The 14501-nt window shown below is 45.5% G+C and overlaps 1 protein-coding gene across 2 annotated transcripts in view; it reads right to left on the bottom strand.

The window, feature by feature from the left end:
• The window catches only part of CSAD (cysteine sulfinic acid decarboxylase), a 324205-nt gene that overhangs the window by 25154 nt on the left and 284550 nt on the right, over positions 1-14501 (bottom strand). For both annotated transcript variants that reach the window (XM_030198185.1, XM_030198186.1), the window contains 2 exons: positions 4629-4680; positions 502-591 (listed from right to left, as the gene is read on the bottom strand). In XM_030198185.1, the coding sequence (XP_030054045.1) occupies positions 502-591; positions 4629-4680 (142 nt within the window). The remainder of the gene's footprint in view (positions 1-501; positions 592-4628; positions 4681-14501) is intronic.

Consider the following 14501-nt stretch of genomic DNA (forward strand, 5'->3'; position numbering starts at 1 on the left):
TAGCTTAGCGGGGTTTAAAAAAGGTTTGGACGGCTTCCTAAAGGAAAAATCCATAGACCAATATTAAAATGACTTGGGGAAAATCCACTGCTTATTTCTGGGATAAGCAGCATAAAATGTATTGAACTTTTTGGGGGGATCTTGCCGGTATTTGTGACCTGGATTGGCCACTGTTGAAAACAGGATGCTGGGCTTGATGGACCTTTGGTCTGTCCCAGTGTGGCAATACTTATATGTACTTATGTACTTGCTCACTAAATCGACTAGAACTGGTTTAAAAACCACGTTGCTGGCTCGTTAGGTTTAATGCACCTGGCTCTTGAAGTCTTGCAGTGCTGTTACATCTCTGGCATATGCCTGCCAGCAAATTGTAAGAAAACTTGAAAATGGATGGAGAAACCGTAATGTGTAAAATTGCTTGCCCCAAGGACTTTAAAGGATCCAAATGAAACAATTCAGAACCAAATTCAAAAATTTTCCCATACACATTTTAGTGCTTACCTTCCCTAGTCTCTCCCAGTAACCATCACATTTCTCCTTCCCTCGCAAACTGGGTGGAATGAACCAGAAGCAGAGATTGACAAACTCAGGCTGGAAGGGAAGAAAAACAGATGTCATAAAAAGTTCTGCAAAAACAAACAAAAAAAAGAAACCCAATCCAATTATATCTACAATTTATATAAAGGACAGAACTGGGAGAATATTCAGAGACTCTGCCATTAATAGTAACATAGTAAATGTTGGCAGCTAAAGACCTGCACGGTCCATCCAGTCTACCCAACAAGGTGGTCAGAGTTCTATCTGGCACTCTACACAGGTTTCACTTCTTCATAATTTACCATTGGCATACTTAGGGGTTCATTTTCAAAGAACTTAGACATACAAAGTATCATAGTAACCTATGGTACTGTGTGTGTCTCAGTGCTTTGAAAATGAGCCCCATCTCTGTCTCTCCCTGCCAGTTTTGGGGCACAGACCGTAGAAGTCTGCCCATCACCAGTCCTACTTCCCTGGAGCTGAACATAGGAGTAGCCATACTGAGTCAGACCAATGGTCCATCTAGCCTAGTATCCTGTTTTCAACTGTGGCCAAGCCAGATCACAAGTACCTGGCAGAAACCCAAATTGTGGCAACATTTCATGCTACCAATCCCAGGGCAAGCACTGGCTTCTCCAAGTCCACTGCATCCTGATCTGTCTTTTACCATTTACGGGACCCAGACCACAGAAATCTGCCCAACATAGGTCTTACTTCCTAGCCTCCAGTTATGATGTCATTTATTCTATCCTTTTTCTATATAGGAATACTCTGTGTTTATCCTATGCATTCTTGAATTCCATCACCATTTTTGTCTTCACAACCTCCCGTGGGAGGGCATTCCAGGCATCCACCACCCTTTCTGTGAAAAAGTATTTCTTGATGTTGCTCCTATGTCTCCCACCCTGCAAACTCAGCTCTTGAGCTCTCGTTCTATTGCTTGCCTGTCTCTGAAAAAGATTAGTTTACATATTAATACCTTTTAAGTATTTAAATGTGTGTATTATATTCCCCCATTTCTCTAGGGTATACATATTCTTTCCAAAAATACTAGGACTAGGGGGCACGCAATGAAGCTACAAAGTAGTAAATTTAAAACAAATCAGAGAAAATGATTCTTCACTCGACGTATAACTAAACTCTGGAATTCATTGCCAGAGAATGTGGTAACAGCAGTTAGCTTAGCGGGGTTTAAAAAAGGTTTGGATAGCTTACTGAAAGAAAAGTCCATAAGCCATTATTAAGATGGACTTGGGGAAAATCATAAGTACATGCCATACTGGGAAAGACCAAAGGTCCATCAAGCCCAGCATCCTGTTTCTAACAGTGGCCAATCCAGGTCATAAATACCTGGCAAGATCCCCAAAAAGTACAAAACATTTTATACTGCTAATCCCAGAAATAGTGGATTTTCCCCAAGTTCATTTAATAACGGTCTATGGACTTTTCCTTTAGGAAGCAGTCCAAACCTTTTTTAAACTCCACTAAGTTAACCGCCTTTACCACATTCTTTGGCAACAAATTCCAGAGTTTTTGTAAAGCGTAAACAGACGCTTCACATCTACCCGTTCAACTCCACTCATTATTTTATAGACCACTATCATATCTCCCCTTTTCTCCAAACTGAAGAGCCCTAGCTGGTTTAGCCTTTCCTCATAGGGAAGTCTTCCCATCCCCTTTATCATTTTTGTCGCCCTTCTCTGCACCTTTTCTAATTCCACTATATCTTTTTTGAGATGCGGCGACCAGAATTGAACACAATATTCGAGGTGCGGTCCACTGCTTATTTCTAGGATAAGCAGTATAAAATGTATTGTACTGTTTGGGGATCTGGCCAGGTATTTGTAACGTGGATTAGCCATTGTTGGAAACAGGATGCTGAGCTTGATGGACCTTCGGTCTGTCCCAGTATGGCAACACATATACTTCGGTCTTCCATTCTCTTGGCACAAGACCCATATCATTTTTGTCATCACAAATATAATAAGGGTAATGTTAAGGATCATGGATTTGATAAACCAAATGGTTTTACATTAATTATAAGCAGGTACTTTCTCTGTCCCTAGTAGGCTCACATCAGAAGCAAACGCAGGTGCTAGAGGCAATTAGCACCATACTAGTGCCTGCGTTTGCTACTGCCCCATGATCTGAGTCTTCTCAGCATATGAAACAATGTGCTCGCAGGCTCTGAATGCAACTAGCATGCAAATGCATGCAAAACAGGGCTCTTAACGCAAGTAGAATGCAAATTCATGCTAAATGTATTCCTCCCCGATGATCAGCGAACCAAACATTGGCTTGTTGTCCATGACAAACCCTACACCAGCTTACAGACCATTGGGGAGGAATGGTGAGCACTATCCAGCATGCAGTTGCATGCTAGCAGGCCCCCCATTCCCCCCAATGCAGCACCCCCTTGGCAGGAGCAGGAACCCAGACCTCCCCCCGAGCCAGCGACACGGGGGCTGGAGGTCTGGCGGACCTCCAGCCCCCCCAATCCCCCGTCTGACACAGGTTCAGAGGGGAGCTGGAGATCCGGTTGGGTCTCCAGCCCCCCTATCCCCCATAGCATCCCCCAAGAAAAGCCCTGGTGGCCCAGTGGACCGCGAATCAAGCCCCCCTGACTTGGTGGTCTAGCGGCCCTCTTCCCCGCCCTCCGTACCTTTGTTGGAGGAGGAAGGTAGATTCCCTTCTCTCCTCCCAGCAGCGCCACCTCGAAACTGGTGGCGCCCAGCCCTGCCCAGTGCATCCTGGGATGCGCTGGGTGGGGCTTCACACCATATAAGAGAAAAACTCCCTTATATGGTGCGACGCCTCGCCCAGTACATCCCAGGATGCACTGGGCAGGGCTAGGCACCATCATTTTTGAGGCAGCGCTGCTAAAAGAGGAGGGAGTTTATCTCACTCCTCCAAAAAAGGTACGGGGGGGGGGGGGGAGCGGGGAACAGGGCCGGTAAACTACCAGGTCGGGGGGGGGGGGGGGGCTTGATTCGCAGCCCACTGGGCCACCAGGGCTTTCCTTGGGGGATGCTAGGGGGGTTGAGGGGCTGGAGATCTCCAGCCCCCCTCCCCTGAACTTGTGTCGGGGGGGACTGGAGGTCCGCCAGACCTCTAGCTCTGTGTCTCTGGCTTGGGGTGGGGGTTTGGTGGGGGCACAATGCCACCAGGACCATGTTGTTTGGGGTCTGGTGGTCCCACGGATCTCCAGTCCCTGTGTTTGACAGGTCTTGGCTTTTGACAGCCCAGACCTGTCAAACAAGTGAGGGAGGATTGTGCCTGAGTGCATGCTCAGGCACAATCCTCCTGCACTTTACTCTATGATCAGAGATAATAGCGTGCATAAATTTGCATGCTATTATCTCTGATCATTGCAGCGGTAAAGCCTCCACTGTTCCATCACTATTTTTAGAGCGCTGTTTGGAACAGCAGGGCATTTGATCATCTGGGCATCAGTGAGCAAAAGAAGTGAGGGGACAGTGTCTTAGCAACAACAGCTCCTAGCCAGATTCAAGGTGTATGTGTAACCAGACAACTGCATATGAAAGCTCAAAGCACTGTAGTGCCAATGGAGGATAATTTCATTAGAACTGTATTTTTAAAGGAGTAGGACTCTGGTAGGCCAAAAAATGAAAAATCTATTGCAAAGTGACAAACTACAGTATTAGTAACTTGGGGCCCCCTTTTACCAAACGGCAGTAAAAGGGGCCCTGCGGTGGCATCAGCACGCAGGTTCACTGCATGCTGAGGCCCCCTTTTACCACTGCCTAGTAAAAAGACATTTCTGACTGGGAGAGGAATTGGCTGTGCAGTAAGTTAAACACTTGCGGCATGGCCATTTCCTGGTGGAGAACCGGTGGTAGCCCTGTGGTAACTGGGAAGTACGTGGTGCTGCCCAATTACCGCCAGGCACACCCCCAATGCTCGTGCATGGTGGGGGCCAGAACTACTGCCGGGCTCCCAGGGGAGCCCAGCAGTAGAGTTAGATCGCTGTGTGCCATTGCCGCAGTAGCAAAGAACCTAATAAATTTAAATATGGCTTCAGAAGCATGGCTCCACACACAATGAGATTGAATTTAGTGATTCTCCCTTACCTCCATCACCAAGTGGAATCCTTCTCTCTTTTTGATCTCTTCAACCAAGTACCTATAGTAGAAAAATGAGAAGTAATATAAAAATACTTGAGGAATGGTCAATGATTTCATAACTAAATATTTATGCAAAAGTGCAGAGTGACGCATTTGGGGCACAAAATTAAGAGGGAGCAATATGTGATGGGATGTGAGGCACAATGTACATCAGTCAGGAGATATTTCATGACCTCAAGGTTGCAAAACATGGCACGTGGCAAGAGCAAGAGGAATACTACATTGCACAGGAACAGGGTATTACCACTGGAAAAAAGAAGAGGCGATAATGTATTTGTAAAGGCTATTGGTGACACCTCATCTGGACTATTGTGATCAGTTCTGGATATAGACAAATTAGATGCTGTCCAGAGAAGGGCTGCCAATAGTCTACAAAGGTTGCACTATCAGCCCTATGAAATGAGATACAATAATCTTGTCTTAGAAGGGAGGAGAGGTATGTTAGAGACATTCAAAAACCTCAAAGTTGTTAATGCACAAGAAACAGTTTGATGTGCATGTAAGTTTGAAGAGTTATGGGTTTAGCAATGGGACTTCTATTTTGTCTGCACTGGGGCTTTAGATTTGATGTGATATTCTCAGGAAGTACTTGTCCAAGTTGTTATCTATAGTTATCAGTGTCATGCTCTTGGAAAGCATCTTTGGTGGAACTTGAAATAAGATTTAATGTAAAATCTATCTAACATAAAGCCAAACTGGTTAAAGATTAAATCCTTGAGTGTAAGTTACAATTGTCTATTATTGAATCCCAGGTCAACGAGGGGGATCTGATAACTTAAGAACAATAACCTTTAAGTAGGCTAATGGTTAGCACAACAGGCTGGCTCAGGAAGCCAGGGTTCAAAACCCACTACTGTTCTTTGGAATCTTAGGCAAGTCACTTAACCCTACTTTGCCTCATACACAAACTTAGATTGTAAGTCTTCTAGGGCCAGGGAAATACCTAGTGTACCTTAATCTAACTTACCTTAAGCTACATACTGAAAAATGTGTGAGTTAAATCCAAATAGGCATCAACAAGACACTGCATAATGACATCCCATGACTTGCTTTCAACTTTGTAACAAGTTGATTAGTTTTCAAATCAAATATAAATGACAACTAGTAGAACTCAATTAAGCTTGGTGTGATATATCAAATTGTGACTTTTCTAATAAGATTCTAGCAGCCAAATTTTATAAGAGTTGCAGTGCCCTAAGAGTAGATGCTGGAAGTCCATAGGAAATACCATTTGAAACACAGGAAAACAAATACAAAAATCACTTGTTGATAAAAATGGCCATAATCATCACATAACATGCATTTTGTAAAATACATCTGCACTACCTTTTTCATATGCTGCTGCAGACTCAGCTGAGAGTCCAAAATAAATCTCAGATATGTAACTTCTGCTTTTATCAGAAGAATGACATCATTCAGCTTGCTTGATGTCTGAGAACACAACAAACTTATATGAGACTACGGGGCTCATTTTCAAAGCACTTAGACTTACAAAGTTCCATAGGCTACTATCCGCCTTATAATCTAAATTGATGGGCGCCCATATTTCGACCCAAATCAGGAGATGGACGCCCATCTCGCAAAGGTGCACAAATCAGTATAATCGAAAGCTGATTTTGGGCGTCTTCAACTGCACTCCGTCGCGGAAACGGCCAAAGTTGATGGGGCGTGTCGAAGGCGTGGTGAAGGCGGGATTGGGGCGTGGTTATCAGCCGAGGAGAGATGGGCGCCTTCGGCTGATAATCGGAAAAAAATGGGCGTTTTTACCACAAATTTAGGGCACTTTTTTTGGACCCTTTTTTCTCACGAACAAGTCCCAAAAAAGTGCCCTAAATGACCAGATGACCACTGGAGGGAATCGGGGATGACCTCCCCTGACTCCCCCAGTGGTCACTAACCCCCTCCCACCAAAAAAAAAGAAGTTGAAAAACATTTTTTCCCAGCCTGTATGCCAGCCTCAAATGTCATACCCAGCTCCATCACAGCAGGATGCAGGTCCATGGAGCAGTTGTTAGTGGGTGCAGTGGACTTCAAGCAGGTGGACCCAGGCCCATCCACCCATACCTGTTACACATGCGGTGCTTAATGCTGAGCCCTCCAAAAATACCCAAAACCCACTGTACCCACATGTAGGTGCCACCCTTCACCTCTTAGGGCTATGGTAATGGTGTAGACTTGTGGGCAGTGGGTTTTGGGCAGGATTTGGGGGGCTCAGCACACAAGGGAAGGGTGCTATGCACCTGGGAGCTTTTTTAAGGTTTTTTGTTAATTTGTAAAAGTGCCCCCTAGGGTGCCCAGTTGGTGTCCTGGCATGTGAGGGGGACCAGTGCACTACGAATCCTGGCCCCTCCCACGACCAAATGCCTTGGATTTATTCGTCTTTGAGCTAGGCACCTTCGGTTTCCATTATCGCTAAAAACCGATAGCGCCCAGCTCAAAAACGCCCAAATGCTAGGCATTTGCCCCGCACAACCCATATTATCAAAAAAAAGATGGGCACCCATCTTTTTTCGAAAATACGGTTTGTCCCGCCTACGGAGATGGGCGCCCACGGAGATAGACGCCCATGGAGATGGGCGTTCGATTATGCCCCTCCACGGAACTTTGTACGTCTAAATGTTTTGAAAATATGCCTCCATAAAACATTCTGTCTTTTTAAAGTTCAATACATGTTATCCTGCAATGGTGGGATTCTACTATCCCACCATTGCAGGACAACATGGGGCAGTAGAGGTTTTGTTATCAGCAGCAATAGTAAATGAAACATAAATCACCATTATATCAACCCTAAACTCTTTATAACATCACATATGGCTGTCTATAAATCCTATATAATAAAAAGCACCTCCAACATTCTGAAGCTGACTCCGTGGCACTGAAACCTTAAAGCATTTCGTGCTCTCTGTATCCATGTCCTGAATTGACGTCACGTACTTCCGGGTTCGTCACAAGCAGCAGTGACCAACCACACGAGGGTTCGTCATCGGCCCGCCCTCGAGGGAACTCTGTAGCTGCCCTCCCGGCAAATACCGCAGGGTGGAAGAGATTAAATAATTAACTGATTTGGAATATGGAGGATTCTTGATTATGTGAAAAACAGGCACTGCAAAAGAAAGGTGGATTGATAAGGCACTGCTTGGTACACAAGGGGCCTCGGTTTTCTGCAGGAAATTGGCCAAAGTTTACTGGCAATTAGCGATAAAGATGTTTGTGGAGAGAGGAAATGGTAGAAAAGCCTGATGTTTGGTTGGGAGGGGAAGGTGGAGAAGAACACAAGAAATTAGCGATTACACCATATATAAACGGCATCTTAAAAGAGTGGGAGAAAAAAAAAAAGAAACGGCTTTCGAAAACGAGCTCCGTTTGAATAATACGGATTGTTCACCTTTAGAAATGTAATAAGGTAACTTTGTTGAAGGAGAAAATGGAGCATTTGCCAGGTGGCCTTTGCTGCTAAAGCAGGCTGGCTCTCAGCGCCCGAGGGGGGGGGTGACCCTGGAATTGGGAGGGAGGGAGGGAGACCCTAGAACTGAGAGGGACGCTGACCCTGGAATTGTGAGGGAGGGAGACCCTGGAACTGGGAGGGAGGGTGGGTGACCCTGGAACTGGAAGGGAGGGTGACCCTGGAACAGGGAGGGAGGGAGGGGGGAGGGCAAACCCTGGAACTGGGAGGGAGGGAGGCCCTGGAACTGGGAGAGAGGGAGGGGGGAGGGGGACCCTAGAACTGGGAGAGAGGGGGTACGACGACCCTGGAACTGGGAGGGGGGCCCCTGGCACACACTCTCATTCTCACACACACACTCGCACCCAGTCTCACTCTCTCTCTGTCACACACACACACACTCACACATTCACTCTGTCTCTCACACAGTCACTCTCACACACACACTTGCTAGCGCCCGTTTCATTTGTGTCAGAAACGGGCCTTTTTTCCTAGTATTAAATAATAATGCTGACAGGGAAATGTCCTGGGGCACCCCTTTCCATATTACAGACTATACCAATTTAGACAACTCTACCAGTGCTTGCTGCAAACGTGCTGGAAACCACTCTAAAATACAACCATCCCAATCACTGTAAAAGAATGTGACGATCTATGCAACCAAACACTGAAGAAATATCAACAGTCTCAGTGTTCTCCAAATCCCTCAGTATCCCTGCACCCGCAGTACAACAGACTGCCTTTTTCTCGTCCTCCCTCCCTTCCTTCCAAGTCCGGTGTCGTTCACTTGCTCTCCCTGCCCCCCCCCCTGCCGCCGCCTGGTCCTGTATCGCACTCTCCCTCCCTCTCTGCAAGCTCCAGTGTCACTCCTGCACCTCTCCGCTGTGCTCCCGCTGCAGCCTTACAAATGTAAGCACGCTGCCTTCGCACAGCCTGGAAGCCTTCTCTCTATTGCAACTTCCTGTTTCTGCTCACTGCAGAGAGAAGGCTTCCCGGTACACGAAGGCAGCGTGCTTACATTGCTAATGCTGCTGGCAGTCCGGAAGATGGAAAGGATGCAATGGGAGCACAGCGGAGAGGTGCAGGAGTGACACCGGGGGGGGGGGGGGGGGGGGGGAGGGAGAATGCGATATAGGACCCGATGGTGGCAGCGGGGGTGGGGGGGTGGGAGAGCGAGCAACACCGGACCTGTGGGAACGGAGGGAGGGAGAGTAACACCGACCCTGTGGGGGGGGGGGGGGCAGGAAGATTGGGAGAGTGACACCGAACTTGGGAGGGGGAGGGAGGGAAAGCGACACAAGACATTGTGGGGAGGGGGGGGAGTGAAAGCGACACAAGACCTTGTGGGGAGGGGGGGGAGTGAAAGCGACACCAGACTTTGTGTGTGTGTGTGTGGGGGGGGGGGGGGGGTAGCATGGATGGAATACAGTGTTGCCAGGTGGAAAATTTTTTTCCCACCCAATCCAACGCAAAAACAGCCCAAAACTCGCCCAAACTCAAACCCTGCCCCTGACACCCCCACCCCCGCGTCATCACCCCCGCCCCCGCCGTCATCAACCCCGCCCCCGCCGTCACCGGCCCCGCCTCCCCCGTCATCGGCCCCGCCCAAAACGTCACTACCCCCGCCCAAAACGTCACTAACCCCGCCCCCCTGGCAACACTAGATGGAAAGCAACACCAGACTTTGTGGAGGGGGAGAAGGAGGGAAAGTGACACCAGACCTTGGAAGGAAGAAAGAAGAGAGGGAGGAAGAGTGACATGACCTTGCAAGGGGGAAGAGGAAGGAAGGGCATGGGGTATAGGGCCTTGAAAGCAAGGGAATGAAAGAGAGAAACAGATGGCGCTGGGGACTGATAGGGTGATGAGATCCAGTGGAGGGTAGATGAGGGCTAATAGGATGGGAATGAGGGTAAGGAAGTGGTGAAAAAAGATAGGGGTTTGGGAGACTGGATATTAAGTGAGAGGCAGAGGTAGCAATGGTAAAAGCTAGTAGGTAGATGAGAATTGAGAAGTGAAACAGAAACTAAGGTGAGAGAAAGGGGGATAAACACAAATAAGGGGGGGGGGGGACATGAAATGAAAGGTCACTGCCAGACAGATGTAGAGAAGGAAAGGACAAAGCCAAGAGGAGAGAGAAGAAATGGAAGCGCCAACGTGGAAAAGAATTTAGAGAAGACGGACACGTGGAAAGTGGAAAAGAGACTGGGACCAGCCCAATTAGAAAAATAAAGTGCTCGGACAACAAAGGTAGAAAATAAATATTTTTATTTAATACTTTTTAAGGACTGAGATGCGCCTGCTTTGTGAAATATACGTCTTTTCTATTTTTGTATTTTGCAGAGTGCAGGAGAAAATACATTTCCGTTTCTCTTTTACCAGTGTTTACCTGGCTTTCTTGAAAGAGATCTCTATTTAAGTTTTTCTGTGGTTCCCTGTTTTGTATAGTGAGAAAAGAATTAAATGTGCTTGGAGTTGTAGAATGATTAGAAAAATTAGTGCTCATTATTGCTTGTTATGTGAATGAATATTCCATCACTGTTTCATTATTGCTTGCCAGACTAGTCCAGTATTATTACATTTTAAGGGCATTTGTTTTAATTCGTGTATGCAGTCCTTACATGCATATGATTTTGCTTTTTAAACCCAAAGGTAAATCTCAAGTGTGGTTAAACAGCGAGGCTTCTGTGGATAGGGACAGAGTTCGCGGGGACGGGGATTCGTGCGGACGGGGACAAACTTTGTCCCCGCGTCATTCTCTAATGACCAGCCCAGAAGCTATACTGCTTCAGATATTTGGGGAGGGGGGGGGGGGGGGGTGGTGGTGTGGAATGATTACCAATGAAATCCTGTAACTTCTGTAATACTAGACACTCTAGGAGTTTCATCAGAAATGGGAGACTAAAAATAGGGTGATATAAAATTGAGACTAATGGATCTAAGTTAGATTTTTTTTTAAATCATTGGTTGAACACTTGCTCGTTTCTGAGAGTGAGACTGCACAATACATAAGAACATAAGAATATCCATACTGGGTCAGACCAATGGTCCATCTAGCCCAGTATCCTGCTTCCAACAGTGGCCAATCCAGTTCATAAGTACCTGGTAGAATCCCAAAAAGTAGCAGGATTCCATACTACCGAGCTCAGAGATAAGTAGTGGCTTTCCCCATGTCTATTTAAATAGCAGGTTACGGAATTTTCCTCCAGGAACTTGTCCAAACCTTTTTTTAAACCCAGATGTTTATGTTTATTAAAAACTTACTAATAGCAAAATTAAAAGGATCTACGCGGCTTACAATAAAATCAAACAACAGGAAAATAGAAAAAAACACCACACTCAGATAGGACAGAAAGACAAACACACACCCAAGATCACAAGATCATTCACACACAAAAAAAAGACTAAAAGTCAGGAGTCAGACTGCCAACTGAGAGCTACTGCCAGAAAACTATGAACTTGGAGTCACACCACCAAGTGAAGAGAGAGGTATGTCAACTGAAGGCATTTTGAAAGAAACAGGCTTACAAGAGGGCTTTAAACCTTTGAAAGGATTGCTCAGACTGTATCGGTCCAGAAAGATTGTTCCAAAGGGAGGGTGCCAAGCAGGAGAACACCAAGTGTAGAGTGAGTTCATAATTAATATGTCCAGGGATGTGCTAACTGCTGTTACCAGCTCCTTCAGAGTTTAGCTATTTGTTGAGTGAAAAAATATTTTCTCCTATTTGTTTTAACAGTATTACCATGTGATTGTGTGAGTAAGAACACTTGCAGCATTCTGACCACTATTTACATAGTTGCGAAGCTATTTTGGTATAGGATCAATATTGGCATCAACCTCCTGATGCAGGCAGTCTGGTCGAAACACAGGCCCATGTCGAGTCATGCCTTGTTTTCATTAAAGTTTTTTTAGCACCACCATCATAGACTGAGTGCACTCTCTGCCCATGACAAGCCCCCTAAAAAAATTGAATTATTTTTAGTGCGCAGTATGTGCACATTTTGGAGTTACCACAGGACATCTCAGCGCATCCCACAGTACTCCATTTTTAGCTGCATTAGTTCTGCAGCTAAGGACTAGATCTAATCTAAGGACTTAGCCCTCTCCTCAAGTCACTTCACTGGCTTCCTATCCGTTTCCGCATACAGTTCAAACTCCTCTTATTGACCTAGAAGTGCATTCGCTCAGCAGCTCCTCAGTACCTCTCCACTCTCATCTCTTCCTACATTCCTCCCAGGGAACTCCGTTCACTGGGTAAATCTCTCTTATCTGCACCCTTCTCCTCCACTGCTAACTCTAGACTCCGTTCCTTTTATCTTGCTGCACCATATGCCTGGAATAGACTTCCTGAGCCGGTATGTCAAGCTCCATCTCTGGCAGTCTTCAAATCTAAGCTAAAAGCCCACCTTTTTGATGCAGCTTTTAACTCCTAACTCTTATTCACTTGTTCAGAACCCATATTTTATCATCCTCACTTTAATATTCCCTTATCTCGTTTGTCCTGTTTGTCTGTCCTAATTAGACTGTAAGCTCTGTCGAGCAGGGACTGTCTCTTCATGTTCAAGTGTACAGCGCTGCGTACGTCTAGTAGCGCTTTAGAAATGATAAATAGTAGTAGTAGTAGTAGACTAGATCTAAAATAGCTCTCCCTCTTGTTGGCTCCTAGACCAGTTGCTCCAAGAGGCAGTCAGTTATTTAAAGAATTTCCTGATGTGACATTTATCCAGTCAATATTGGAAGTAATTGAAAGCAGAAAATTACAAAAAATTATATCAGCTCACACATAAGCAGTAGAAGCCATTGTATGAAAATACTATAGTAACATAACATGGTAACATAACATAGTAGATGACGGCAGAAAAAGACCTGCATGGTCCATCCAGTCTGCCCAACAAGATAAACTCATATGTGCTACTTTTTGTGTATACCTTACCTTGATTTGTACCTGTCCTTTTCAGGGCACAGACCATGTAAGTCTGCCCAGCACTATCCCCGCCTCCCAACCACCAGCCCCCGCTTCCCACCACCAGTTCTGGCGCGGACCATATAAGTCTGCCCAGCACTAGGATTCCTTTATGTTTATCCTACGCGTGCTTGAATTCCGTTACCGTTTTCATTTCCACCACCTCCCGCGGGAGGGCATTCCAAGCATCCACCACTCTCTCCGTGAAAAAATACTTCCTGACATTTTTCTTGAGTCTGCCCCCTTCAATCTCATTTCATGTCCTCTCGTTCTACCTCCTTCGCATCTCCGGAAAAGGTTTGTTTGCGGATTAATACTTTTCAAATATTTGAATGTCTGTATCATATCACCCCTGTTTCTCCTTTCTTCCAGAGTATACATGTTCAGGTCATCAAGTCTCTCCTCATACGTCTTGTAACGCAAATCCCTTACCATTCTCGTAGCTTTTCTTTGCACCGCTTCAATTCTTTTTACATCCTTCGCAAGGTACGGCCTCCAAAACTGAACACAATACTCTAGGTGGGGCCTCACCAACGACTTATACAGGGGCATCAACACCCCCTTTCTTCTGCTGGTCACACCTCTCTCTATACAGCCTAACAACCTTCTAGCTACAGCCACCGCCTTGTCACACTGTTTCGTCGCCTTCAGATCCTCAGATACTATCACCCCAAGATCCCTCTCCCCGTCCGTTCCTATCAGACTCTCCCCGCCTAACACATATGTCTCCCGAGGACTTCTATTCCCTAAGTGCATCACTTTGCATTTCTTCGCATTGAATTTTAATTGCCAAACCTTAGACCATTCTTCTAGCTTCCTCAGATCCTTTTTCATGTTTTCCACTCCCTCCCAGGTGTCCACTCTGTTACAGATCTTAGTATCATCCGCAAATAGGCAAACTTTACCTTCTAACCCTTCGGCAATGTCACTCACAAATATATTGAACAGAATCGGTCCCAGCACTGATCCTTGAGGACCTCAGGAAATAATGCATACAGTCCAGAACTCAAAAAAGCCAAAACTAGGACTGAAACATGTGCATCACCGGTCAAAAAAAACCTCTACTATAGAAAAAAACATAATTGTCCCATTGCTCTAAAAAAATCTTTCAAATATGTCAATTCTTCACACAGGTCCTTTCACACTGTTTAAGCCCAAGAGTTCTATTTAAAAGAAAGGTCCCCCAAGAGTTTCTGAAAACATAATCCACATATACTGAAAGCACTTATCTTGAAGCTGAATCACTATAATCCTTCTTGAGTAGAAACCAGAATATCATTTATATGTGAGCTGATATAATTTTTTAAGTCTTTGTTTATTTATTAACAAATCACAAACAGAACAAAACAAACAACAGTGAAGAAATAAAGCAACTTGGCATGTAAGAGGATAGAGATCAACTCAAAATAGTACTAC

This window comes from Microcaecilia unicolor, chromosome 3 (genome assembly GCF_901765095.1).
Source record: "Microcaecilia unicolor chromosome 3, aMicUni1.1, whole genome shotgun sequence".
NCBI classification, from domain to species: domain Eukaryota; kingdom Metazoa; phylum Chordata; class Amphibia; order Gymnophiona; family Siphonopidae; genus Microcaecilia; species Microcaecilia unicolor.